This window comes from Oncorhynchus clarkii, chromosome 33 (assembly GCF_045791955.1).
Source record: "Oncorhynchus clarkii lewisi isolate Uvic-CL-2024 chromosome 33, UVic_Ocla_1.0, whole genome shotgun sequence".
NCBI lineage: Eukaryota > Metazoa > Chordata > Actinopteri > Salmoniformes > Salmonidae > Oncorhynchus > Oncorhynchus clarkii.
In genome coordinates, this window is record NC_092179.1 from 38,833,330 (window position 1) to 38,859,573 (window position 26,244).

A 26,244-nucleotide genomic window follows, 5' to 3' on the forward strand; every position below is an offset into this window, starting at 1 on the left:
TATTTGTCCTTGAAGCAGCAGAAGGTTTTTGGTCTTCTCTGGTATCGGTGGCATCTTTTCCAGTCGGCTCCCCCTCTCCTTCCTAGAAGGGCTAAAAGAATGAGTCAGATGTTATTTGTAGAACGACATGTTCTTTCAGAGCCTCAACATGTCAGGGCATGTTATTAAGCCTTATAACCTCCAATAAGTGTTATGAAGCCTTATAACCTCCGATAAATGTTATTAATCCTTTTATAAACTTCTAAATTAGTACAAATGGAATGACAAAGGCCATTTTAAAACACACATTTGGATTTAGCCTGAATGTCTTAAAAATTTTAAAGTCATTAAAGTTTTACGATGTAAAGTCAAGTTATCCACTTGCTTCAACGAATGAATTAGATAGAATTTTGTAAAGTAATGGACATTGTGATTAAAATTTAGTGGATGTGTCTCTGACGACTGGAAATAATTCTATAAATACTAAATAATGTTACATGATGCCGTCTCATCAGCCTCACGGCACGTCTCTCACCGGCTTCATCGACTTTGCAAATGAGCAGGATAGGCTAACGTTGAAGAGTTGTAAAATAGCCACGTAACCATTCAGTTCCAGTTTACACTGATAGGGGAAGCCGTGTCTCAAATGGCATCCTATTCCCTTTCTATTAGGGTACTATTTCCCCACGGGGCTCTTGTCAAAGGTAGTGCACTATATAGGGAGTAGGGTGGCATTTGGGACGCAGGCTGAAGTTCTGTGCCACCACAGATATGTGCTTGTTATTTTGGCTCATGTGTTTTTTGTTGGCCTCTGGCGGTTGGGTGTGTACACACTACTACACTGAGCCACAATGGCAGGCCTGTGAACCTAGAGAGGCTGAGCAGACAGCAGAACACTGAGGCCACTGTCTGAGACCCAGGGAACTGCCTGTACCTTGTAGCACAGTACCCCACCTAGATCCGTCTCGTTCCCACACCAACTCCCATCGCAGGTTCGTAATTCACTAGACGCCAAACATAAGAAAACAGACTGAAACAGGGAAGGAATAACTGAACTTGTCCAGTAAGAAACGCTTAGTTTTGGATTATCTGTTGCAAAACGTTTTGCTACAGTGTGCACTAATGAATAACGACCCAACTCTTATTCAAGCCCTGTATGATATCATGTTGACTAACTTGTAAAGGGCAAGCCTATGTGTAACTCTGTTGTTGTTGTATTGGGTCGAATTGCTATGCTTTATCTTGGCCAGGTCGCAGTTGTAAATGAGACCTTGTTCTCAACTAGCCTACCTGGTTAAATAAAGGTGAAATAAAGGTGAAATAAATAAAAAATCTGTATGTACTCGTTTCTCAGGATTGTCCCAGCAGCAATCAGAATGTTCAACAAAGAATGTGATTTAGTCCTTTTTCCATGAAACAATCTGTAATTAGAAAGTATTTGAGATGTGCATTATTCACTTCAGCAACCTTTGACATAAATAGGTTGAGAGCAGTACTATCCCCCCCCCCACCTCACCTCCCTCTCTCCCCCCCACCTCACCTCCCTCCACCTCCCTCCCCCCCCCCCACCTCACCTCCCTCTCTCCCCCCCACCTCACCTCCCTCCACCTCCCTCTCCCCCACACCTCACCTCCCTCTCCCCCCCCACCTCCCTCTCCCCCCTCACCTCCCTCCCTCTCTCCCCCCACCTCCCTCCCTCTCTCCCCCCCACTCTCCCCCCCACCTCCCTCCCTCTCTCCCCCCCACCTCCCTCACTCTCCCCCCCACCTCCCTCCCTCTCTCCCCCCCACCTCCCTCCCTCTCTCCCCCCACCTCCCTCCCTCTCTCCCCCCACCTCCCTCCCGAGTCCTTTCTGTTCTCTATGACCACAATGAGTGGTAGCCCTACCTAACCTCCATTCATACAGCTGTCAATGGGCCTCTCAATGTTCTGTGGCAGGTTCAGGTAACTTCCCCAAGCTTCCTAAATGAGACAAAAACGATCAATAAAATACAATTTATTGAAGATCACAGTATGAAAAAAAATAAGAATCATTCAATAATGCAAAAGTATCTTCAGCATTTGGACATTGTTAAGAGCAAGTTGTCCTCTCTTTAATCGTACCGGCAAAAATACTGGAATATAAGACAGCATCTTGTGTAATGCAAAAACTATGTTAATACTAGGCTTGCTGAGCTCCCACATCTTCCAATACAATATACATTCCACTTCTTTAACAGTGTATTATCATCGTCATCATTAGTGTTCCCTGCCAGAACTATCTCCCTTTATCTCACTGTTTGGCCAGTTCCCCTTTCACTCAACAATCACATTCCAACTATAGAATTCTAGTTCTATGATTCCAACCTCTAGTTCTATGATTCCAACCTCTAGTTCTATGATTCCAACCTCTAGTTCTATGATTCCAACCTCTAGTTCTATGATTCCAACCTCTAGTTCTATGATTCCAACCTCTAGTTCTATGATTCCAACCTCTAGTTCTATGATTCCAACATGGCCCTTCCCTCAAACAGTCCTAGGGAACCAGTGAGTTGTCAAGCAACCAATGAGAGTAGCAGCCTCTATGGATTGGCACTCCGGTGGGCCTATCATGGCCTCTGGACCAGCTTGCTTTTGCCCTCCTCCTGCTCTGCCAGCTTGAAGTGGGTGTAGGAGAGAATGCCAGTGAGGGTACAGAGGATGCCCAGGCCCTGGTTTAGAGATAGGGGGTCCTGGAAGAGAACATAGCCCCCCAACAGGGTGATGCAGAACTTGAAGTGGCCAAACATGTTGTAGCTGTAGGAGTTCACCGTTAAGGGCAAATAAAAAAAGGAGCACACAGTGAATCTGTAATTTATCACATACACACCTTCGTAATATTGACCCCAGAGTTATACTAGTTGTCATATCATATCTCCGCCTCCTTATCAACAATATTGGAGGAGAAGGTCAAAGGTCCCTCCGCTCTGACCTTATTCTCCAATGAGTTTTGAGTCAGAGAGACCATGTGAGGAATTGACGGACAGATTAATTGACATTTTGAGACAGTCCTATTGGTTGACCCTTGACCTCCAGCCAGAACAAAAGGATACGTGACAGCAGAGGTGTTCCCTATGATCCAGTAGATTGACAGGTTGACTAGGAAGGCTATGAGGCCAGATAGCATCACCATGGCCTGAAGGGAGAGATACAACATGTTAGCATCACCATGCTCTGAAGGGAGAGATACAACATGTTAGCTTCACCCTGGTCTGAAGGGAGAGATACAACATGTTAGCATCACCCTGGTCTGAAGGGAGAGATACAACATGTTAGCGTCACCCTGGTCTGAAGGTAGAGATACAACATGTTAGCATCACCATGGTCTGAAGGAGAGATACAACATGTTAGCATCACCCTGGTCTGAAGGTAACAACAGCACAGTAGCATGTTAGCATCACCATGGTCTGAAGGAGAGATACAACATGTTAGCATCACCATGGTCTGAAGGTAGAGATACAACATGTTAGCATCACCATGGTCTGAAGGGAGATATACAACATGTTAGCATCACCATGGCCTGAAGGTAGAGATACAACATGTTAGCATCACCATGGTCTGAAGGTAACAACAGCACAGTAGCATGTTAGCATCACCATGGTCTGAAGGTAGAGATACAACATGTTAGCATCACCATGGCCTGAAGGTAACAACAGCACAGTAGCATGTTAGCATCACCATGGTCTGAAGGTAACAGCAGCACAGTAGCATGTTAGCATCACCATGGCCTGAAGGGAGAGATACAACATGCTAGCATCACCATGCTCTGAAGGTAACAACAGCACAGTAGCATGTTAGCAGCATTAGCAACATCAGTATTTTACCACTGTTTGCTATAACTAGTCTATCTCCAGGGGGTGGAAGTGGAGGCTTGTAAGACCTTAGGGGTCAGAACAACGGTGTTGAAGTGAGCTCCGTTGACCGAGAGGCAGGTTTGGTTGCTGGGCAGACGACAGGCCACACAGAGCTGAACATGCTTTGACATGTTCGTAGAGGACTAGTGCTTTGTGTGTCTTCAGTGACTCGTCTCATCTGAGTAAATCCATCACAGGATGTAGTCTCTCACTCATTCTGAAGACAAACTGAAAGTATGAAACACCTCTCTCTCTCTTTCTCTCAAAATAATTTACATTAACAAAATAAGACTATTTGAATATTTAGGCTAAGCCAGGAATTCCCCCAAAGTCCCCCCCCCCCCTTCTAACCTTACATGCAAAAGAGCTGATTGTTTCTTTGGCCCGTCTGCTTAGGCCTGGTCTTAAAAGTCTTTAACCCCAGTCATGCAGTATGAGGTCAGGTAGTGGGATAACAACTTCACCATCCCTGAACCAAACCAAGGCCATGGCATTCATCGGGTTCTGAACAGACTCACAATGCTGAGTTCTTCCAACAGTATGTTTCCCTGTGTGACTCAGAGAGAGAGAGAAAGGAAACTGTAGAATAACTCTCAGTGACAGAGTCAACGCTGAGATCTGATTGGTGGTCTCTCTCCCCCCCCCCCCCTCCCTCTCTGTCTCTTACCAGTGCTGGGAAGGACCAGGGTCCGAAGATGCCCCCCTCCCCAGAGAGAGGTTCGAAGAAGGGCACGAGGGAGAGGAGGAAGGCAGAGGACATGGGGGCCTGGTAGTAGAGTAGCTGCATGGAGTTAACCTGGAGCTCATGCTGTTTCACACCTACCCACTGAGATAGAGGGAGGTGGGGGGGAGAGAGGGAGGTGGGGGGGGGGGGGAGGAGGAGGAGGGGGAGGGAGGAGGAGAGGAGAGGAAGGGGAGGAAGAGGGGGGGGAGGAGAGGGAGGGGAAGGGGAGAAGAGGAGGGGAAGGAGAGGTGGTGGAGGAGGAGAGAGAGAGAGAGAGAGAGAGAGAGAGAGAGAGAGAGAGAGAGAGAGAGAGAGAGAGAGAGAGAGAGGGGGGGGGGTGGGGGGAGAGGGAGGGATGTGGGGGGGGGGAGAGGGGGAGAGAGGGAGAGAGGGAGGGGGGGAGAGGGAGAGAGGGAGGGGGGGAGAGGGAGGGATGTGGGGGGGAGGGGGGGATGAGAGAGAGGGAGAGAGATGTATCATCAATCAATTATGAGGCCTGAGATAATAGTACAATACACCTTGATAATAGAAGGTATGAATAAGACAAGAAAGTCCACTTACGTGTTCTAGTCTGTCCGCATCCCAACTAGCACCATATTCCCTTTCAAGTGCACTACTTTTGACCAGGACTCATAGGGAATAGGGTGCCATTTGGAAGACAGCCAGTTCACCCATAGACTGTAGTGTTCACTAAGTCCAAGTGCACTTCAAAGCATCACTACTTACCACCTGATAGAGGGAGGTGACGAACACTCCTAGTGTGGCAAAGACCATCCCCAGGAGGTTGAATCTCACATCATAGTAGGAGTTGAGGATCACACCTAACGTTATGGGCACCTAGTAGACAGACACACATCACCTAACGTTATGGGTACCTAGTAGACAGACACACATCACCTAACGTTATGGGCACCTAGTAGACAGACACACAGGAACACACATCACCTAACGTTATGGGCACCTAGTAGACAGACACACATCACCTAACGTTATGGGCACCTAGTAGACAGACACACATCACCGAACGATATGGGTACCTAGTAGACAGACACACATCACCTAACGTTATGGGCACCTAGTAGACAGACACACAGGAACACACATCACCTAACGTTATGGGTACCTAGTAGACAGACACACAGGAACACACATCACCTAACGTTATGGGCACCTAGTAGACAGACACACATCACCTAACGTTATGGGCACCTAGTAGACAGACACACATCCCCTAACGCTATGGGTACCTAGTAGACAGACACACATCACCTAACGTTATGGGCACCTAATAGACAGACACACAGGAACACACATCACCTAACGTTATGGGTACCTAGTAGACAGACACACAGGAACACACATCACCTAGCGTTATGGGTACCTAGTAGACAGACACACAGGAACACACATCACCTAACGTTATGGATACCTAGTAGACAGACACACAGGAACACAGCAGGTAAATAGTGTTACTATAACCATAAAAATACATTTAAAAAGTTAGGATTAGGTTTTTTATTTATTTAACCTTTATTTAACTAGGCAAGTCAGTTAAGAACAAATTCTTATTTACAATGACGGCCTAACCCGGCCAAACCTGGATGACGCTGGGCCAATTGTGCGCCACCCTATGGAACTCTCAATCAAGGCCGGATGTGATACAGACACACAGGAACACAGGATTCGAACCAGGGACTGTAGTGATGCCTCTTGCACTGAGATGCAGTACCTTAGACCACTGTGCCACTCGGGAGCCCTGGTTTGAAAGGGGTACTTCAGGATTTATCATCTACTTCCCCAGAGTCAGCTGAACTAGTGGACACCATATGTGTGTCTAATGCATGCAGTTTGAAGGAAGTTGATAACATAATGACTAGAAGTCTATGGATATCTGCTAGCATGCTAGTAGGTGTAATGACTAGAAGTCTATGGATATCTGCTAGCATGCTAGTAGGTGTAATGACTAGAAGTCTATGGATATCTACTAGCATGCTAGTAGGTGTAATGACTAGAAGTCTATGGATATCTGCTAGCATACTAGTAGGTGTAATGACTAGAAGTCTATGGATATCTACTAGCATGCTAGTAGGTGTAATGACTAGAAGTCTATGGATATCTGCTAGCATGCTAGTAGGTGTAATGACTAGAAGTCTATGGATATCTACTAGCATGCTAGTAGGTGTAATGACTAGAAGTCTATGGATATCTGCTAGCATGCTAGTTATATAATATTAATATTGCCAATTTCACATACAATGTCACATTTGGTTTATTCCAAGATGATAATGAATTAAACTTCCTGGTCAATAATTGTATTGTATTATTGAAATTCTTTATACACAAAATGCTGATTTTTGAAGGCTACAATACCTTCTTATTTATTTTTTGAAAGAGAGCTTTATCTTTTTATTTTGCAATCATTAAGATGAGTTAAAAATTAAAAAAAACATGCCCTGAAACAATACATGACATGCATCATTTAATGTATAAGACCTGTTTGTAAAAGTTTATTTTTCCTAAAACTTGTGTGCTTGGTTGTGTATAATTACACTTCCGTTGTGTTTGTACAATTAGAAAAGTATTTTATATAAAAAAAAAAAAAGTGAATTCTCAATAAATGCCAATCTGCCATTCTGCATGGAATTCTAGATACTTTGTAGCAGGCAGCATTTGTACATTGCAACCCCCCCTACCTACCTACCAAAGTCAACTTGATCTTGGTGGAGAATGTCTTCTTGTAGTACATTGTCTGTATGACAATGATCACAGGAGTTGTCATCGCTTTGGCCAGCTGGTAGGTACCGATGGTGTTGTTTTGTAAAGACAGATTGGTGAAAGCCACGAAGCCACAGAAGCTTAGAGCGAGCCAGATAATTTTGGTGGGTTGGAGACTCTTTGGCGCAAATATGTCCATCTTCTGGCATGCCCATAGTCCAAGCCATGTCACAACGAAATGAATCAGAGTTAGAGTCATGTTTGGAAAGCCATAGTGAACATAGATCCATTTGTTGATGAAAACGATGCATATCGATGACAGCAAATTGGCCAATAATCCAATGACGAGACGGCTGTTCGAGAAAAGGTCTGACAGTCGGTTAGCCATGGTCGTCTTGAGAACTGTCCTGTAAAATCTACATACAGGTTTCAGTAGTACTGTATAGTATGAAGCTAGGTAGCTAATGTAAACCAAAAAAAATGTCTACCCTCTGCCACACATCAGGAAAAGTTGCGGGGGTCTCTCCAGGCTTCGACACTACCGACTGATCGGGCATACATCCCCTTTCGTAAAAAATTACAGAGCCTATACAGTGGCATTACATTCTAGAGTATTTCAGTCCTGCATGTACAGTTAGCGTTGTACGACTTTCATACTTTTCATACCATCGCATGTGGATCATACAGGAAAAAAAAGAACCTGGTTGCAAACTTAACGGGAGCAGTGACGTCATAATGCGACCTTTACTTCCGTGTTCTGCGAAGAGAACTATATCCACGTCACAGTGGCCTACAGCGCCTACACATGGACACTTTGTTACGTCGCGAAGGCGATAACCTAAACCATCTCCTCTCGACCTAGACAAGGTGGTGTCTCAAAACCTTCCTTTTATACTCTTCTAGATTCAGATAGGTATATGCATCCTGTCTGTGCATGGCCCAAAGACAAACAATATTTCAGACACGTCACTTTTATTGTTTACAAAATGCAGAAAATCATTCACTCCATTACTTAAATTTGGCCCCAAAAAACGATATTAAAAATAAAATAAAAAACAAAACATAATGTCCGGGTGGGGTGTATTTATGGTTGGATCTCGTACCCCAGCGGGTCTAGACCCTTATCCAATAAGAGAAGAGACGACTCCCTCATCTTCTGAAGGAACTTCCTCAGCTCATCCTTGGAGAACACCTGAAAGAGAGCGAGAGACCGAGAGAGAGAGAGAGAACATAGTTAGCAAAAAAGAAGAGGTGGATGGGAAAGTAGACTAGGGGAAAGAGAAGCAAGCAACACAGTGACAGGGAGAGATACTGTAAGAGAGTGTTGATATTGTGTTGAGCTACAACGTTGAAGTGCTTTCTACACCTGCATTGCTTGCTGTTTGGGGTTTTTAGGCTGGGGGGTTTCTGTACAGCACTTTGTGACATCAGCTGATGTATGAAGGGCTTTATAAATACATTTGATTGAAGTCAAGTAGTCGCAGATCGTAGCAGATGAAGGAAAGGAGACAGAAGGGATGCCCTCAGGCCAGGTCAGACCAGACCCCAGACCAGACCCCAGACCCCAGACCAGACCCCAGACCAGACCCCAGGTCAGACCCCAGGTCAGACCATGGAAATATCATTTCTAAACTACAGTACTGACCTCGTAGAGGCGGTGTTGGTCTGAGGCGATGATATCAGCCAGTCTGAGACTCTCCTGGTGGCGTTGTGTTCTCTGCAGTACTGTCTGCAACAGGAAGGACATCATGGGCAGACAGAGTCTACGAAGCAGCACCATCTGGTGGCCTCTCTCTGGGTCCTCCTCTGTATCCTGGAATAGAACGACAGTGGTAGATGTAACCTGTACCTAGAAATAACACCGTAGTACTGAAGACAGAGAGCTGTAATACAGGCTGACATGCTAACCTAGCGCTGAGCCCCTCATACCACCAACTGTAAATTACCACCATTAATAGTCAGATATACAGACAGACCTCTCTGACGTCGACCATTCAGTGGTAGATGTAACCTGTACCTAGAAATAACACCGTAGTACTGAAGACAGAGAGCTCTAAATACAGGCTGACATGCTAACCTAGCGCTGAGCCCCTCATACCACCATTAATAGTCAGATATACAGACCTCTCTGACGTCGACCATCCAGCCCCCGTCCACAAACAGCAGGACGTTGTAGATTCTCTCCTTCACGTCTTCAGTCAGAGCCCCCAGACGGCCGGTCCAGCTGTCATGTTCCAGCTACGGGAGGAGAAGAAGGTCACACCTTTTTAGAGTTCTTCATCTGATCCAGGAACAGCTACACTAAAACAAATTAAACTCCTCACCAGTTCACCCAGAGACTGATCTAGGATCAGAGTGTACTGTATACCTGGTACCCGATACCCTACATAGTAAACTCAATTTGAACGGGGCCTCCTATAGAGTGCACTAGTTTTAACCATGTCCCTATAGTTCACTATATAGGGAATAGGGTGTATTGGGTAACCCTATAGTTCACTATATAGGGAATAGGGTGTATTGGGTAACCCTATAGTTCACTATATAGGGAATAGGGTGTATTGGGTAACCCTGTAGTGTACTATATAGGGAATAGGGAGTATTGAGTAACCCTATAGTGCACTATATAGGGAATAGGGTGTATTGGGTAACCCTGTAGTGTACTATATAGGGAATAGGGAGTATTGAGTAACCCTATAGTGCACTATATAGGGAATAGGGAGTATTGAGTAACCCTATAGTGCACTATATAGGGAATAGGGTGTATTGGGTAATTATTTTTATTTTGACCTTTATTTAACTAGGAAAGTCAGTTAAGAACAAATTCTTATTTTCAATGACGGCCTGGGAACAGTGGGTTAACTGGTCTAGGAACAGTGGGTTAACTGGTCTAGGAACAGTGGGTTAACTGCCTTGTTCAGGGGCAGAACAACAGATTTGTACCTTGTCAGCTCGGGGATTTGAACTTGCAACCTTTCGGTTACTAGTCCAACACTCTAACCACTAGGCTACCCTGCCGCCCCGGCAGGTGCACTATATAGGGAATAGGGTGTATTGGGTAACCCTATAGTGTACTACATAGGGAGTATTGGGTAGCCCTGTAGTGCACTATATTGGGAATAGGGAGTATTGGGTAGCCCTGTAGTGTACTATATAGGGAATAGGGAGTATTGAGTAACCCTATAGTGCACTATATAGGGAATAGGGTGTATTGGGTAACCCTATAGTGTACTATATAGGGAATAGGGTGTATTGGGTAACCCTATAGTGTACTATATAGGGAATAGGGTGTATTGGGTAACCCTGTAGTGTACTATATAGGGAATAGGGAGTATTGGGTAACCCTGTAGTGTACTATATAGGGAATAGGGAGTATTGGGTAGCCCTGTAGTGCACTATATTGGGAATAGGGAGTATTGGGTAGCCCTGTAGTGTACTATATAGGGAGGGAATAGGGAGTATTGAGTAACCCTATAGTGCACTATATAGGGAATAGGGTGTATTGGGTAACCCTATAGTGTACTATATAGGGAATAGGGTGTATTGGGTAACCCTGTAGTGTACTATATAGGGAATAGGGAGTATTGGGTAACCCTGTAGTGTACTATATAGGGAATAGGGAGTATTGGGTAACCCTATAGTGTACTATATAGGGAATAGGGAGTATTGAGTAACCTTATAGTGCACTATATAGGGAATAGGGAATATTGGGTAACCCTGTAGTGCACTATATAGGGAATAGGGTGTATTGGGTAACCCTATAGTGTATTGGGTAACCCTATAGTGTACTATATAGTGTGTATTGAGTAACCCTATAGTGCACTATATATGGAATAGGGTGTATTGAGTAACCCTATAGTGTACTATATAGGGTGTATTGGGTAACCCTATAGTGTACTATATAGGGAATAGGGTGTATTGGGTAAACCTATAGTGCACTATATAGGGTGTATTGGGTACCTGGTATTCGTTCTCCTTCATCTCGTAGGCCACCTTCTCAGTGAACTTGGCCTGAGCCGGCAGGCTGGGCTTCTGAGGGGGGGAGTTCATGTGATGGAACCACTCATTAAACGCCTCATGAGCTTCCTGGGGAGGGAAGAGAGAGAGAGAGACACACACACACCACTTATAACAACTACAGGAGACCTCTCTAAAAACAGTCAATAAAACAGTCGAGCCAATCACAGCGCTGCGAGAGCTTGTCCCCCCCCTCACCAGGTAATAAACAGTCGAGCCAATCACAGCGCTGCGAGAGCTTGTCCCCCCCCTCACCAGGTAATAAACAGTCAAGCCAATCACAGCGCTGCCAGAGCTTGTCCCCCCCCTCACCAGGTAATAAACAGTCGAGCCAATCACAGCGCTGCGAGAGCTTGTCCCCCCCCTCACCAGGTAATAAACAGTCGAGCCAATCACAGCGCTGCGAGAGCTTGTCCCCCCCCTCACCAGGTAATAAACAGTCGAGCCAATCACAGCGCTGCGAGAGCTTGTCCCCCCCCCCTCACCAGGTAATAAACAGTCGAGCCAATCACAGCGCTGCGAGAGCTTGTCCCCCCCTCACCAGGCAATAAACAGTCGAGCCAATCACAGCGCTGCGAGAGCTTGTCCCCCCTCACCAGGTAATAAACAGTCGAGCCAATCACAGCGCTGCGAGAGCTTGTCCCCCCCCTCACCAGGTAATAAACAGTCGAGCCAATCACAGCGCTGCGAGAGCTTGTCCCCCCCCCCTCACCAGGCAATAAACAGTCGAGCCAATCACAGCGCTGCGAGAGCTTGTCCCCCCCCTCACCAGGTAATAAACAGTCGAGCCAATCACAGCGCTGCGAGAGCTTGTCCCCCCCCCCTCACCAGGCAATAAACAGTCGAGCCAATCACAGCGCTGCGAGAGCTTGTCCCCCCCCTCACCAGGTAATAAACAGTCGAGCCAATCACAGCGCTGCGAGAGCTTGTCCCCCCCCCCCCTCACCAGGTAAGCACGGACACACAGGTGTTCCCTGATGGCGTTCTCATCCTCCGCGGGAAGGGGCGTGTCCAGGCCTAGCTCCTCCCACTGGCGGTAGATCTCCCTCATGGAGTCCTCGGGGACCTTACCGAACACCACCTTAGCTGCCTGGTGTTTCTTACAGGCTGGAGGAGATGACAGAGAGGAGAGAGAGAACAATAGATCAACAACATGGTTGATGTGTTAGTAGTATGAGAGAACAATAGATCAACAACATGGTTGATGTGTTAGTAGTATGAGAGAACAATAGATCAACAACATGGTTGATGTGTTAGTAGTATGAGGAGAACAATGGATCAACAACATGGTTGATGTGTTAGTAGTATGAGAGAACAATGGATCAACAACATGGTTGATGTGTTAGTAGTATGAGGAGAACAATGGATCAACAACATGGTTGATGTGTTAGTAGTATGAGAGAACAGTAGATCAACAACATGGTTGATGTGTTAGTAGTATGAGAGAACAATGGATCAACAACATGGTTGATGTGTTAGTAGTATGAGAGAACAATGGATCAACAACATGGTTGATGTGTTAGTAGTATGAGAGAACAATAGATCAACAACATGGTTGATGTGTTAGTAGTATGAGAGAACAATGGATCAACAACATGGTTGATGTGTTAGTAGTATGAGAGAACAATGGATCAACAACATGGTTGATGTGTTAGTAGTATGAGAGAACAATGGATCAACAACATGGTTGATGTGTTAGTAGTATGAGAGAACAATGGATCAACAACATGGTTGATGTGTTAGTAGTATGAGGAGAACAATAGATCAACAACATGGTTGATGTGTTAGTAGTATGAGAGAACAATAGATCAACAACATGGTTGATGTGTTAGTAGTATGAGGAGAACAATGGATCAACAACATGGTTGATGTGTTAGTAGTATGAGAGAACAATGGATCAACAACATGGTTGATGTGTTAGTAGTATGAGGAGAACAATGGATCAACAACATGGTTGATGTGTTAGTAGTATGAGAGAACAGTAGATCAACAACATGGTTGATGTGTTAGTAGTATGAGAGAACAATGGATCAACAACATGGTTGATGTGTTAGTAGTATGAGAGAACAATGGATCAACAACATGGTTGATGTGTTAGTAGTATGAGAGAACAATGGATCAACAACATGGTTGATGTGTTAGTAGTATGAGAGAACAATGGATCAACAACATGGTTGATGTGTTAGTAGTATGAGGAGAACAATGGATCAACAACATGGTTGATGTGTTAGTAGTATGAGAGAACAGTAGATCAACAACATGGTTGATGTGTTAGTAGTATGAGAGAACAATGGATCAACAACATGGTTGATGTGTTAGTAGTATGAGAGAACAATGGATCAACAACATGGTTGATGTGTTAGTAGTATGAGAGAACAATGGATCAACAACATGGTTGATGTGTTAGTAGTATGAGGAGAACAATAGATCAACAACATGGTTGATGTGTTAGTAGTATGAGAGAACAATAGATCAACAACATGGTTGATGTGTTAGTAGTATGAGAGAACAATGGATCAACAACATGGTTGATGTGGGGATGTGTTAGTAGTATGAGAGAACAATGGATCAACAACATGGTTGATGTGGGGATGTGTTAGTAGTATGAGGAGAACAATAGATCAACAACATGGTTGATGTGTTAGTAGTATGAGAGAACAATAGATCAACAACATGGTTGATGTGTTAGTAGTATGAGAGAACAATAGATCAACAACATGGTTGATGTGTTAGTAGTATGAGGAGAACAATAGATCAACAACATGGTTGATGTGTTAGTAGTATGAGGAGAACAATGGATCAACAACATGGTTGATGTGTTAGTAGTATGAGAGAACAATAGATCAACAACATGGTTGATGTGTTAGTAGTATGAGAGAACAATGGATCAACAACATGGTTGATGTGTTAGTAGTATGAGAGAACAATAGATCAACAACATGGTTGATGTGTTAGTAGTATGAGAGAACAATAGATCAACAACATGGTTGATGTGTTAGTAGTATGAGGAGAACAATAGATCAACAACATGGTTGATGTGTTAGTAGTATGAGAGAACAATAGATCAACAACATGGTTGATGTGTTAGTAGTATGAGGAGAACAATGGATCAACAACATGGTTGATGTGTTAGTAGTATGAGGAGAACAATAGATCAACAACATGGTTGATGTGGGGATGTGTTAGTAGTATGAGAGAACAATAGATCAACAACATGGTTGATGTGTTAGTAGTATGAGAGAACAATAGATCAACAACATGGTTGATGTGTTAGTAGTATGAGGAGAACAATGGATCAACAACATGGTTGATGTGTTAGTAGTATGAGAGAACAATGGATCAACAACATGGTTGATGTGTTAGTAGTATGAGGAGAACAATGGATCAACAACATGGTTGATGTGAGGATGTGTTAGTAGTATGAGAGAACAATGGATCAACAACATGGTTGATGTGTTAGTAGTATGAGAGAACAATGGATCAACAACATGGTTGATGTGTTAGTAGTATGAGGAGAACAATAGATCAACAACATGGTTGATGTGTTAGTAGTATGAGAGAACAATGGATCAACAACATGGTTGATGTGTTAGTAGTATGAGGAGAACAATAGATCAACAACATGGTTGATGTGTTAGTAGTATGAGGAGAACAATAGATCAACAACATGGTTGATGTGTTAGTAGTATGAGGAGAACAATAGATCAACAACATGGTTGATGTGTTAGTAGTATGAGAGAACAATGGATCAACAACATGGTTGATGTGTTAGTAGTATGAGAGAACAATGGATCAACAACATGGTTGATGTGAGGATGTGTTAGTAGTATGAGAGAACAACTATCTCACACAGGAAGCATTGATCTGTTTCAGAACCTTGTGTGTAACGTACCCAGGAACTTCCTCATGATGGCGTTGCTCTGTTTGAGGGCCTCAGCTCTCTGGGCGGGGTCAAACACCAGCCAATCAATCACATCGATCTTCCTCTGGTCCTCCTGGGGGGGTACAGGGTTAACATGACCACATGGTGTGTTTGTTTCTCCTTCGTGCCGCTGAGGTGACAGTGTCCAGTGTGTGTGTTTCATACCGCTGAGGTGCCAGTGTCCAGTGTGTGTGTGTGTGTGTTTCATACCGCTGAGGTGCCAGTGTCCAGTGTGTGTCTGTTTCATACCGCTGAGGTGCCAGTGTCCAGTATGTGTGTGTGTGTGTGTGTTTCATACCGCTGAGGTGACGGTGTCCAGTGTGTGTGTGTGTGTTTCATACCGCTGAGGTGACGGTGTCCAGTGTGTGTGTGTTTCATACCACTGAGGTGCCAGTGTCCAGTGTGTGTGTGTGTGTTTCATACCGCTGAGGTGACGGTGTCCAGTGTGTGTGTGTGTGTTTCATACCACTGAGGTGCCAGTGTCCAGTGTGTGTGTGTGTGTTTCATACCGCTGAGGTGACGGTGTCCAGTGTGTGTGTGTTTCATACCACTGAGGTGCCAGTGTCCAGTGTGTGTGTTTCATACCGCTGAGGTGACGGTGTCCAGCGTGTGTGTGTGTGTTTCATACTGCTGAGGTGCCAGTGTGTGTGTGTGTGTGTGTGTGTGTGTGTTTCATACCGCTGAGGTGCCAGTGTCCAGTGCAGGGGTGAGGTCATGATGAGCGAACTCCTCAGTGTCTCTCTCTCTGATGTTCTCCACCACCATCTTAGTGACTGCTGCCACGTCCAGACCTGGAAAGGACAGGACAGTTAGACACCTGTACCTGTAATAGACTGCTGTCACATCCTGACCACAACAGGACAGGACAGTTAGACACCTGTAATAGACTGCTGTCACATCCTGACCACAACAGGACAGTTAGACACCTGTACCTGTAATAGACTGCTGTCACATCCTGACCACAACAGGACAGTTAGACACCTGTAATAGACTGCTGTCACATCCTGACCACAACAGGACAGTTAGACACCTGTACCTGTAATAGACTACTGTCACATCCTGACCACAACAGGACAGTTAGACACCTGTACCTGTAACAGACTACTGTCACATCCTGACCACAACAGGACAGGACAGTTAGACACCTGTACCTGTAATAGACTGCTGTCACATCCTGACCACAACAGGACAGTTAGACACCTGTACCTGTAATAGACTGCTGTCACATCCTGACCACAACAGGACAGTTAGACACCTGTAACAGACTGCTGTCACATCCTGACCACAACAGGACAGTTAGACACCTGTAATAGACTGCTGTCACATCCTGACCACAACAGGACAGTTAGACACCTGTACCTGTAATAGACTGCTGTCACATCCTGACCACAACAGGACAGTTAGACACCTGTAATAGACTGCTGTCACATCCTGACCACAACAGGACAGTTAGACACCTGTACCTGTAATAGACTACTGTCACATCCTGACCACAACAGGACAGTTAGACACCTGTACCTGTAACAGACTACTGTCACATCCTGACCACAACAGGACAGGACAGTTAGACACCTGTACCTGTAATAGACTGCTGTCACATCCTGACCACAACAGGACAGTTAGACACCTGTACCTGTAATAGACTGCTGTCACATCCTGACCACAACAGGACAGTTAGACACCTGTACCTGTAATAGACTGCTGTCACATCCTGACCACAACAGGACAGTTAGACACCTGTAACAGACTACTGTCACATCCTGACCACAACAGGACAGTTAGACACCTGTAATAGACTGCTGTCACATCCTGACCACAACAGGACAGTTAGACACCTGTACCTGTAATAGACTGCTGTCACATCCTGACCACAACAGGACAGTTAGACACCTGTACCTGTAACAGACTGCTGTCACATCCTGACCACAACAGGACAGTTAGACACCTGTAATAGACTGCTGTCACATCCTGACCACAACAGGACAGTTAGACACCTGTACCTGTAATAGACTGCTGTCACATCCTGACCACAACAGGACAGTTAGACACCTGTACCTGTAATAGACTGCTGTCACATCCTGACCACAACAGGACAGTTAGACACCTGTACCTGTAATAGACTGCTGTCACATCCTGACCACAACAGGACAGTTAGACACCTGTAACAGACTGCTGTCACATCCTGACCACAACAGGACAGTTAGACACCTGTAATAGACTGCTGTCACATCCTGACCACAACAGGACAGTTAGACACCTGTACCTTTAACAGACTGCTGTCACATCCTGACCACAACAGGACAGTTAGATACCTGTACCTGTAACAGACTGCTGTCACATCCTGACCACAACAGGACAGTTAGACACCTGTAACAGACTGCTGTCACATCCTGACCACAACAGGACAGTTAGACACCTGTATCAGACTGCTGTCACATCCTGACCACAACAGTACAGTTAGACACCTGTACCTGTAATAGACTGCTGTCACATCCTGACCACAACAGGACAGGACAGTTAGACACCTGTAACAGACTGCTGTCACATCCTGACCACAACAGGACAGTTAGACACCTGTAATAGACTGCTGTCACATCCTGACCACAACAGGACAGTTAGACACCTGTAACAGACTGCTGTCACATCCTGACCACAACAGGACAGTTAGACACCTGTAACAGAGTGCTGTCACATCCTGACCACAACAGAACAGTTAGACACCTGTACCTGTAATAGACTGCTGTCACATCCTGACCACAACAGGACAGTTAGACACCTGAAACCTTTAAAATGTGCAATATGCTCCACCATTTCCTGGTTGCTAAAATTCAAATATTTCGCCTAATTTCAGTTTATATGACAAAATAAGCAAGTATAATGTAGAGAATCATTGTACCGTCTAAACCACTGAAATATATGATCAATAACCAACAAATAATGTATTTTCAGCTGTTTGAAACTGGTGTACAAGTCTTCGAATCGTAAGTTAGCCCAACAGGGAGAATAGTCCTCCATCCATCACTTCTGGAATAATTTTTTAGAAAATGTCGAGGAAATCTAGCACATTGTAAGTGCGGTCCTCTGGACCTCAGTGACCCGGCGGGGAAAATTAGTTTGACCCCCCCCCCCTCCCATCCCAGCAGCCTCGGTGTGAGACACTGACCTGCCTCCCTGGCCAGCTCCAGACAGCGTTGTCTCTGCTCAGCCTCGGTGACCTCCTCCAGGAAGAGAGCGTACTGGGCGGTGGCCAGGTCTGGCGGCAGGTGACTGACATAGAAGGCTATCAGATCAACGTGCTTCTCCCTCATCAACAGAGAGATGTAGGCCTTCAGGACATCCACTGATACCTCCTCCTGATTGGGTGGGTGGGGGGAGGGAGGCATATGAGTGGCCGGATTAGAGGGGGGGGCATGAGTGGAGGGATATGTGGATTGTGTGAGGAATGGTTGATGTTTATATAGGTGTATGACAACAGAAGTGTGTTTCTCTCGCTCTGTGTGTTTACTACTGTACCTACATGCCCAGGCTGAGGTAGAACAACACCAGGTGTGTGTGTGTGTGTGTGTGTGTGTACTACTGTACCTTGAGCTGAATGCCCAGACTGCGGTAGAACAACACCAGGTGTGTGTGTGTGTGTATTACTGTACCTTGAGCTGCATGCCCAGACTGCGGTAGAACAACACCAGGTGTGTGTGTGTGTGTGTGTGTGTACTACTGTACCTTGAGCTGCATGCCCAGACTGCGGTAGAACAATACCAGGTGTGTGTGTGTGTGTGTACTACTGTACCTTGAGCTGCATGCCCAGACTGCGGTAGAACAACACCAGGTGTGTGTGTGTGTGTGTGTGTGTGTGTGTGTGTGTGTGTACTACTGTACCTTGAGCTGCATGCCCAGGCTGCGGTAGAACAACACCAGGTGTGTGTGTGTGTGTGTGTACTACTGTACCTTGAGCTGCATGCCCAGACTGCAGTAGAACAACACCAGGTGTGTGTGTGTGTGTGTACTACTGTACCTTGAGCTGCATGCCCAGACTGCGGTAGAACAAAAACCAGGTGTGTGTGTGTGTGTGTACTACTGTACCTTGAGCTGCATGCCCAGACTGCGGTAGAACAAAAACCAGGTGTGTGTGTGTGTGTGTGTGTGTGTGTGTGTGTGTGTGTGTGTGTGTGTGTGTGTGTACTACTGTACCTTGAGCTGCATGCCCAGACTGCGGTAGAACAACACCAGGTGTGTGTGTGTGTACTACTGTACCTTGAGCTGCATGCCCAGGCTGCGGTAGAACAACACCAGGTGTGTGTGTGTGTGTGTGTACTACTGTACCTTGAGCTGCATGCCCAGACTGCGGTAGAACACCAGGTGTGTGTGTGTGTGTACTACTGTACCTTGAGCTGCATGCCCAGGCTGCGGTAGAACAACACCAGGTGTGTGTGTGTGTGTGTGTGTACTACTGTACCTTGAGCTGCATGCCCAGACTGCGGTAGAACAACACCAGGTGTGTGTGTGTGTGTACTACTGTACCTTGAGCTGCATGCCCAGACTGCGGTAGAACAACACCAGGTGTGTGTGTGTGTGTACTACTGTACCTTGAGCTGCATGCCCAGACTGCGGTAGAACAACACCAGGTGTGTGTGTGTGTGTGTGTGTACTACTGTGCCTTGAGCTGCATGCCCAGGCTGCGGTAGAACAACACCAGGTGTGTGTGTGTGTGTGTGTGTGTGTGTGTACTACTGTACCTTGAGCTGCATGCCCAGACTGCGGTAGAACAACACCAGGTGTGTGTGTGTGTGTGTGCGTGTACTACTGTACCTTGAGCTGCATGCCCAAACTGCGTTAGAACACCAGGTGTGTGTGTGTGTGTACTACTGTACCTTGAGCTGCATGCCCAGGCTGCGGTAGAACAACACCAGGTGTGTGTGTGTGTGTGTGTGTACTACTGTACCTTGAGCTGCATGCCCAGGCTGCGGTAGAACAACACCAGGTGTGTGTGTGTGTGTGTGTGTGTGTGTGTACTACTGTACCTTGAGCTGCATGCCCAGACTGCGGTAGAACACCAGGTGTGTGTGTACTACTGTACCTTGAGCTGCATGCCCAGGCTGCGGTAGAACAACACCAGGTGTGTGTGTGTGTGTGTGTGTACTACTGTACCTTGAGCTGCATGCCCAGGCTGCGGTAGAACAACACCAGGTGTGTGTGTGTGTGTGTGTGTGTGTGTGTGTGTACTACTGTACCTTGAGCTGCATGCCCAGACTGCGGTAGAACAAAAACCAGGTGTGTGTGTGTGTGTGTGTGTGTGTGTACTACTGTACCTTGAGCTGCATGCCCAGACTGCGGTAGAACAACACCAGGTGTGTGTGTGTGTGTGTGTGTGTGTGTACTACTGTACCTTGAGCTGCATGCCCAGACTGCGGTAGAACAACACCAGGTGTGTCATAAAACGCAGCAGGTGAGAGGGCAGAGCAGGACTCCTGGTCAACCAGTTACTGAACTCCTCCAACAGACCTGAACACACAAAACACTGTTTTATACTCTTTCACACAGCAGTAACATACCGGGTGACCAGAACCACAGTCACTCTGGAGAGTGACTGACTAGTGACCAGAACCACAAAGTCACTCTAGATAGTGACTGACTAGTGACCAGAACCACAGTCACTCTGGAGAGTGACTGACTAGTGACCAGAACCACAAAGTCACTCTAGATAGTGACTGACTAGTGACCAGAACCACAAAGTCACTCTGGAGAGTGACTGACTAGTGACCAGAACCACAAAGTCACTCTGGAGAGTGACTGACTAGTGACCAGAACCACAAAGTCACTCTGGAGAGGGACTGACTAGTGACCAGAACCACAAAGTCACTCTGGAGAGGGACTGACTAGTGACCAGAACCACAAAGTCACTCTGGAGAGGGACTGACTAGTGACCAGAACCACAAAGTCACTCTGGAGAGGGACTGACTAGTGACCAGAACCACAAAGTCACTCTGGATAGTGACTGACTACCTCATGTACCTGGTGACCAGAACCACAGTCACACTGGATATTGACTGACTAGTGACCAGAACCACAGTCACTTTGGAGAGTGACTGACTACCTCATGTACCTGATGACCAGAACCACAAAGTCACTCTGGATAGTGACTGACTCCATCGTGACTTTTGTCTGACAGTACGGTCATTCCATAGGCTGACACCGACATGGCCATGGACTTAAAGTCACAGTCCAGTGAAAATCTCACTTTTAAAAGTTATATTCTGTTAACTCATAATAAATAATGTTGTTGACTCATCCGATACTTATTTGTAGCCAAAACATGAATAAAAAAAATACCTCAAATTTGTATCTCCAACAGACCGTTTAAAAAAGCTTGGCATTTGCTCATAGAACACGATGTCATGATAGAACACGATGTCATGATAGAACACGATGTCATGGTAGAACACGATGTCATGGTAGAACACGATGTCATGATAGAACCCGATGTCATGATAGAACCCGATGTCATGATAGAACCCGATGTCATGATAGAACACAATGTCATGATAGAACACAATGTCATGATAGAACACAATGTCATGATAGAACACAATGTCATGATAGAACACAATGTCATGATAGAACCCGATGTCATGATAGAACCCGATGTCATGATAGAACCCGATGTCATGATAGAACCCGATGTCATGATAGAACCCGATGTCATGATAGAACCCGATGTCATGATAGAACCCGATGTCATGATAGAACCCGATGTCATGATAGAACCCGATGTCATGATAGAACCCGATGTCATGATAGAACCCGATGTCATGATAGAACCCGATGTCATGATAGAACCCGATGTCATGATAGAACCCGATGTCATGATAGAACCCGATGTCATGATAGAACCCGATGTCATGATAGAACCCGATGTCATGATAGAACCCGATGTCATGATAGAACCCGATGTCATGATAGAACCCGATGTCATGATAGAACCCGATGTCATGATAGAACCCGATGTCATGATAGAACCCGATGTCATGATAGAACCCGATGTCATGATAGAACCCGATGTCATGATAGAACCCGATGTCATGATAGAACCCGATGTCATGATAGAACCCGATGTCATGATAGAACCCGATGTCATGATAGAACCCAATGATAGAACCCAATGTCATGATAGAACCCAATGTCATGATAGAACCCGATGTCATGATAGAACCCGATGTCATGATAGAACCCGATGTCATGATAGAACCCGATGTCATGATAGAACCCGATGTCATGATAGAACCCGATGTCATGATAGAACCCGATGTCATGATAGAACCCGATGTCATGATAGAACCCGATGTCATGATAGAACCCGATGTCATGATAGAACCCGATGTCATGATAGAACCCGATGTCATGATAGAACCCGATGTCATGATAGAACACGATGTCATGATAGAACACGATGTCATGATAGAACACGATGTCATGATAGAACACGATGTCATGGTAGAACCTGATATCATGGTGGCTAATTGGATGCTCTTTAACACAATTAAAACAATAGTAAGGAAAAACTATTTAACTCACATTGTAATGAATTCTGGGTCCTATTTCATTAGAGACGTAGAAACACTAGACAGCTAGTTAAAGATTAATAACAGACTCACCGTCACCCAGGAAACACTAGACAGCTAGTTAAAGATTAATAACAGACTCACCGTCTCCCAGGAAACACTAGACCGCTAGTTAAAGATTAATAACAGACTCACAGTCCAGGTTACCAAGGAAACACTAGACAGCTAGTTAAAGATTAATAACAGACTCACAGTCTCCCAGGAAACACTAGACAGCTAGTTAAAGGTTAATAACAGACTCACCGTCTCCCAGGAAACACTAGTCAGCTAGTTAAAGGTTAATAACAGACTCCCCGTCACCAAGGAAACACTAGACAGCTAGTTAAAGGTTAATAACAGACTCACCGTCACCCAGGAAACACTAGACAGCTAGTTAAAGATTAATAACAGACTCACCGTCCAGGTCACCCAGGAAACACTAGACAGCTAGTTAAAGGTTAATAACAGACTCACAGTCTCCCAGGAAACACTAGACAGCTAGTTAAAGGTTAATAACAGACTCACCGTCACCCAGGAAACACTAGTCAGCTAGTTAAAGGTTAATAACAGACTCCCCGTCACCAAGGAAACACTAGACAGCTAGTTAAAGATTAATAACAGACTCACCGTCCAGGTCTCCCAGGAAACACTAGACAGTTAGTTAAAGGTTAATAACAGACTCCCCGTCACCAAGGAAACACTAGACAGCTAGTTAAAGGTTAATAACAGACTCACCGTCTCCCAGGAAACACTAGACAGCTAGTTAAAGGTTAATAACAGACTCCCCGTCACCCAGGAAACACTAGACAGCTAGTTAAAGGTTAATAACAGACTCACCGTCCAGGTCACCCAGGAAACACTAGACAGCTAGTTAAAGGTTAATAACAGACTCACCGTCTCCCAGGAAACACTAGACAGCTAGTTAAAGGTTAATAACAGACTCACCGTCCAGGTCACCCAGGAAACACTAGACAGTTAGTTAAAGATTAATAACAGACTCACAGTCTCCCAGGAAACACTAGACAGCTAGTTAAAGGTTAATAACAGACTCACCGTCTCCCAGGAAACACTAGACAGCTAGTTAAAGGTTAATAACAGACTCACCGTCCAGGTTACCAAGGAAACACTAGACAGCTAGTTAAAGATTAATAACAGACTAACCGTCACCCAGGAAACACTAGACAGCTAGTTAAAGGTTAATAACAGACTCACCGTCACCCAGGAAACACTAGACAGCTAGTTAAAGGTTAATAACAGACTCACCGTCACCCAGGAAACACTAGACAGTTAGTTAAAGGTTAATAACAGACTCCCCGTCACCCAGGAAACACTAGACAGCTAGTTAAAGGTTAATAACAGACTCACCGTCACCCAGGAAACACTAGACAGCTAGTTAAAGGTTAATAACAGACTCCCCGTCACCAAGGAAACACTAGTCAGCTAGTTAAAGGTTAATAACAGACTCCCCGTCACCAAGGAAACACTAGTCAGCTAGTTAAAGGTTAATAACAGACTCACCGTCACCAAGGAAACACTAGACAGCTAGTTAAAGGTTAATAACAGACTCACCGTCCAGGTCACCCAGGAAACACTAGACAGCTAGTTAAAGGTTAATAACAGACTCACCGTCCAGGTTACCAAGGAAACACTAGACAGCTAGTTAAAGGTTAATAACAGACTCACCGTCTCCCAGGAAACACTAGACAGCTAGTTAAAGGTTAATAACAGACTCACCGTCTCCCAGGAAACACTAGACAGCTAGTTAAAGGTTAATAACAGACTCACCGTCCAGGTTACCAAGGAAACACTAGACAGCTAGTTAAAGGTTAATAACAGACTCACCGTCTCCCAGGAAACACTAGACAGTTAGTTAAAGGTTAATAACAGACTCACCGTCACCCAGGAAACACTAGACAGCTAGTTAAAGGTTAATAACAGACTCACCGTCTCCCAGGAAACACTAGACAGCTAGTTAAAGGTTAATAACAGACTCACCGTCCAGGTTACCAAGGAAACACTAGACAGCTAGTTAAAGATTAATAACAGACTCACAGTCTCCCAGGAAACACTAGACAGCTAGTTAAAGGTTAATAACAGACTCACCGTCCAGGTCACCCAGGAAACACTAGACAGCTAGTTAAAGGTTAATAACAGACTCACAGTCTCCCAGGAAACACTAGACAGCTAGTTAAGAGTTAATATCAGACTCACCGTCCAGGTTACCAAGGAAACACTAGACAGCTAGTTAAAGATTAATAACAGACTCACAGTCTCCCAGGAAACACTAGACAGCTAGTTAAAGGTTAATAACAGACTCACCGTCCAGGTCACCCAGGATAACTAACTTCTGGATAATGTGGTAGTGTTCTTTCGTCTCTTCCAGGACTTTCTGTGAAGAAGAGGGGAGGAGACATTCAGCATCTTTCACAGGACTATGGGAATCCCTAAAACCGGTACGATGTAGATAGCTAGTAGACTGCTATGATGTAGATAGCTAGTAGACTGCTACGATGTAGATAGCTAGTAGACTGCTACGATGTAGATAGCTAGTAGACTGGTACGATGTAGATAGCTAGTAGACTGCTTCGATGTAGATAGCTAGTAGACTGCTACGATGTAGATAGCTAGTAGACTGCTACGATGTAGATAGCTAGTAGACTGCTACGATGTAGACAGCTAGTAGACTGGTGTGATGTAGACAGCTAGTAGACTGGTGTGATGTAGATAGCTAGTAGACTGGTGTGATGCAGACACACAGCTAGTTTGACAGAGCAGAAAAACAGATGCTTGACCTTTGACTCTGTTGCCAGCAGCTCCTCAAACACCTTCTCTAGTGTCCAGCTGGAGAGAAAAGGGAGACAGTACAATTTATATTTAGAAATAGGAAGGTTAGATTCCTGATCCTCAGCCCTCCACTAGAGGCTGGGGATTTTACTTGGCCTCCAGGTATTCTCTACTAGAGGCTGTATTCTCTAGGCAGGGCTACCCACTAAAGGGTATGGTCCCTGGGTAAGGCTGCCTACTACAGGCTGGGGACCTTACTTGGCCTCCAGGTATTCTCTACTACAGGCTGGGGATCTTACTTGGCCTCCAGGTATTCTCTACTAGAGGCTGGGGATCTTACTTGGCCTCCAGGTATTCTCTACTAGAGGCTGGGGATCTTACTTGGTCTCCAGGTATTCTCTACCAGAGGGGATCTTACTTGGCCTCCAGGTATTCTCTACCAGAGGGGATCCTACTTGGTCTCCAGGTATTCTCTACTACAGGCTGGGGATCTTACTTGGTCTCCAGGTATTCTCTACTAGAGGCTGGGGATCTTACTTGGCCTCCAGGTATTCTCTACCAGAGGGGATCTTACTTGGCCTCCAGGTATTCTCTACCGGAGGGGATCTTACTTGGCCTCCAGGTATTCTCTACTAGAGG

At 45.4% G+C, this 26,244-nt stretch overlaps 2 protein-coding genes across 4 annotated transcripts in view; both read right to left on the minus strand.

Moving 5' to 3' along the window:
• Positions 1-1,959: 1,959 nt before the first annotated feature.
• Positions 1,960-8,050, minus strand: LOC139392862 (solute carrier family 35 member E3-like). 3 transcript variants are annotated; one of them, XR_011629739.1, is made up of 6 exons: positions 7,277-8,050; positions 5,302-5,412; positions 4,519-4,677; positions 3,051-3,133; positions 2,368-2,754; positions 1,960-2,325 (listed from the first exon to the last, which is right to left on the minus strand). XR_011629739.1 is itself a non-coding variant. In XM_071141175.1 (5 exons), exons 1-5 carry the CDS (start codon positions 7,676-7,678, stop codon positions 2,568-2,570), a joined length of 942 nt encoding a protein of 313 aa, XP_070997276.1. In that variant the 5' UTR covers positions 7,679-8,019; the 3' UTR covers positions 1,960-2,567. The 3 variants fall into 3 exon arrangements, 1 of the variants encoding a protein (XP_070997276.1); XR_011629740.1 differs by having other exon boundaries at positions 2,389-2,754; positions 7,277-8,016; XM_071141175.1 differs by having other exon boundaries at positions 1,960-2,754; positions 7,277-8,019.
• A 191-nt stretch (positions 8,051-8,241) lies between these two features.
• The window catches only part of LOC139392856 (nuclear pore complex protein Nup107-like), a 32,704-nt gene continuing 14,701 nt past the window's right edge, over positions 8,242-26,244 (minus strand). Inside the window, exons 16-26 of the mRNA XM_071141167.1 lie at positions 25,614-25,662; positions 25,141-25,210; positions 20,610-20,725; positions 18,390-18,579; positions 15,905-16,017; positions 15,197-15,299; positions 12,251-12,411; positions 11,248-11,373; positions 9,415-9,528; positions 8,936-9,103; positions 8,242-8,482 (exon numbers count right to left, since the gene is read on the minus strand). Of these exons, the coding sequence (XP_070997268.1) occupies positions 8,375-8,482; positions 8,936-9,103; positions 9,415-9,528; positions 11,248-11,373; positions 12,251-12,411; positions 15,197-15,299; positions 15,905-16,017; positions 18,390-18,579; positions 20,610-20,725; positions 25,141-25,210; positions 25,614-25,662 (1,318 nt within the window). The 3' untranslated portion in view covers positions 8,242-8,374. The remainder of the gene's footprint in view (positions 8,483-8,935; positions 9,104-9,414; positions 9,529-11,247; positions 11,374-12,250; positions 12,412-15,196; positions 15,300-15,904; positions 16,018-18,389; positions 18,580-20,609; positions 20,726-25,140; positions 25,211-25,613; positions 25,663-26,244) is intronic.

Coding starts and splice junctions, on each gene's coding strand:
- LOC139392862 (XM_071141175.1), bottom strand. CDS start 7,678: ATGGCTAACCGACTGTCAGACCTTTTCTCGAACAGCCGTCTCGTCATT. Junction 4,678..5,301: donor TCACCTCCCTCTATCAGGTG/GTAAGTAGTGAT, acceptor CCTCTATCTCAG/TGGGTAGGTGTGAAACAGCA. Junction 3,134..4,518: donor CCTGGTCCTTCCCAGCACTG/GTAAGAGACAGA, acceptor CTCTCCCTTCAG/GCCATGGTGATGCTATCTGG.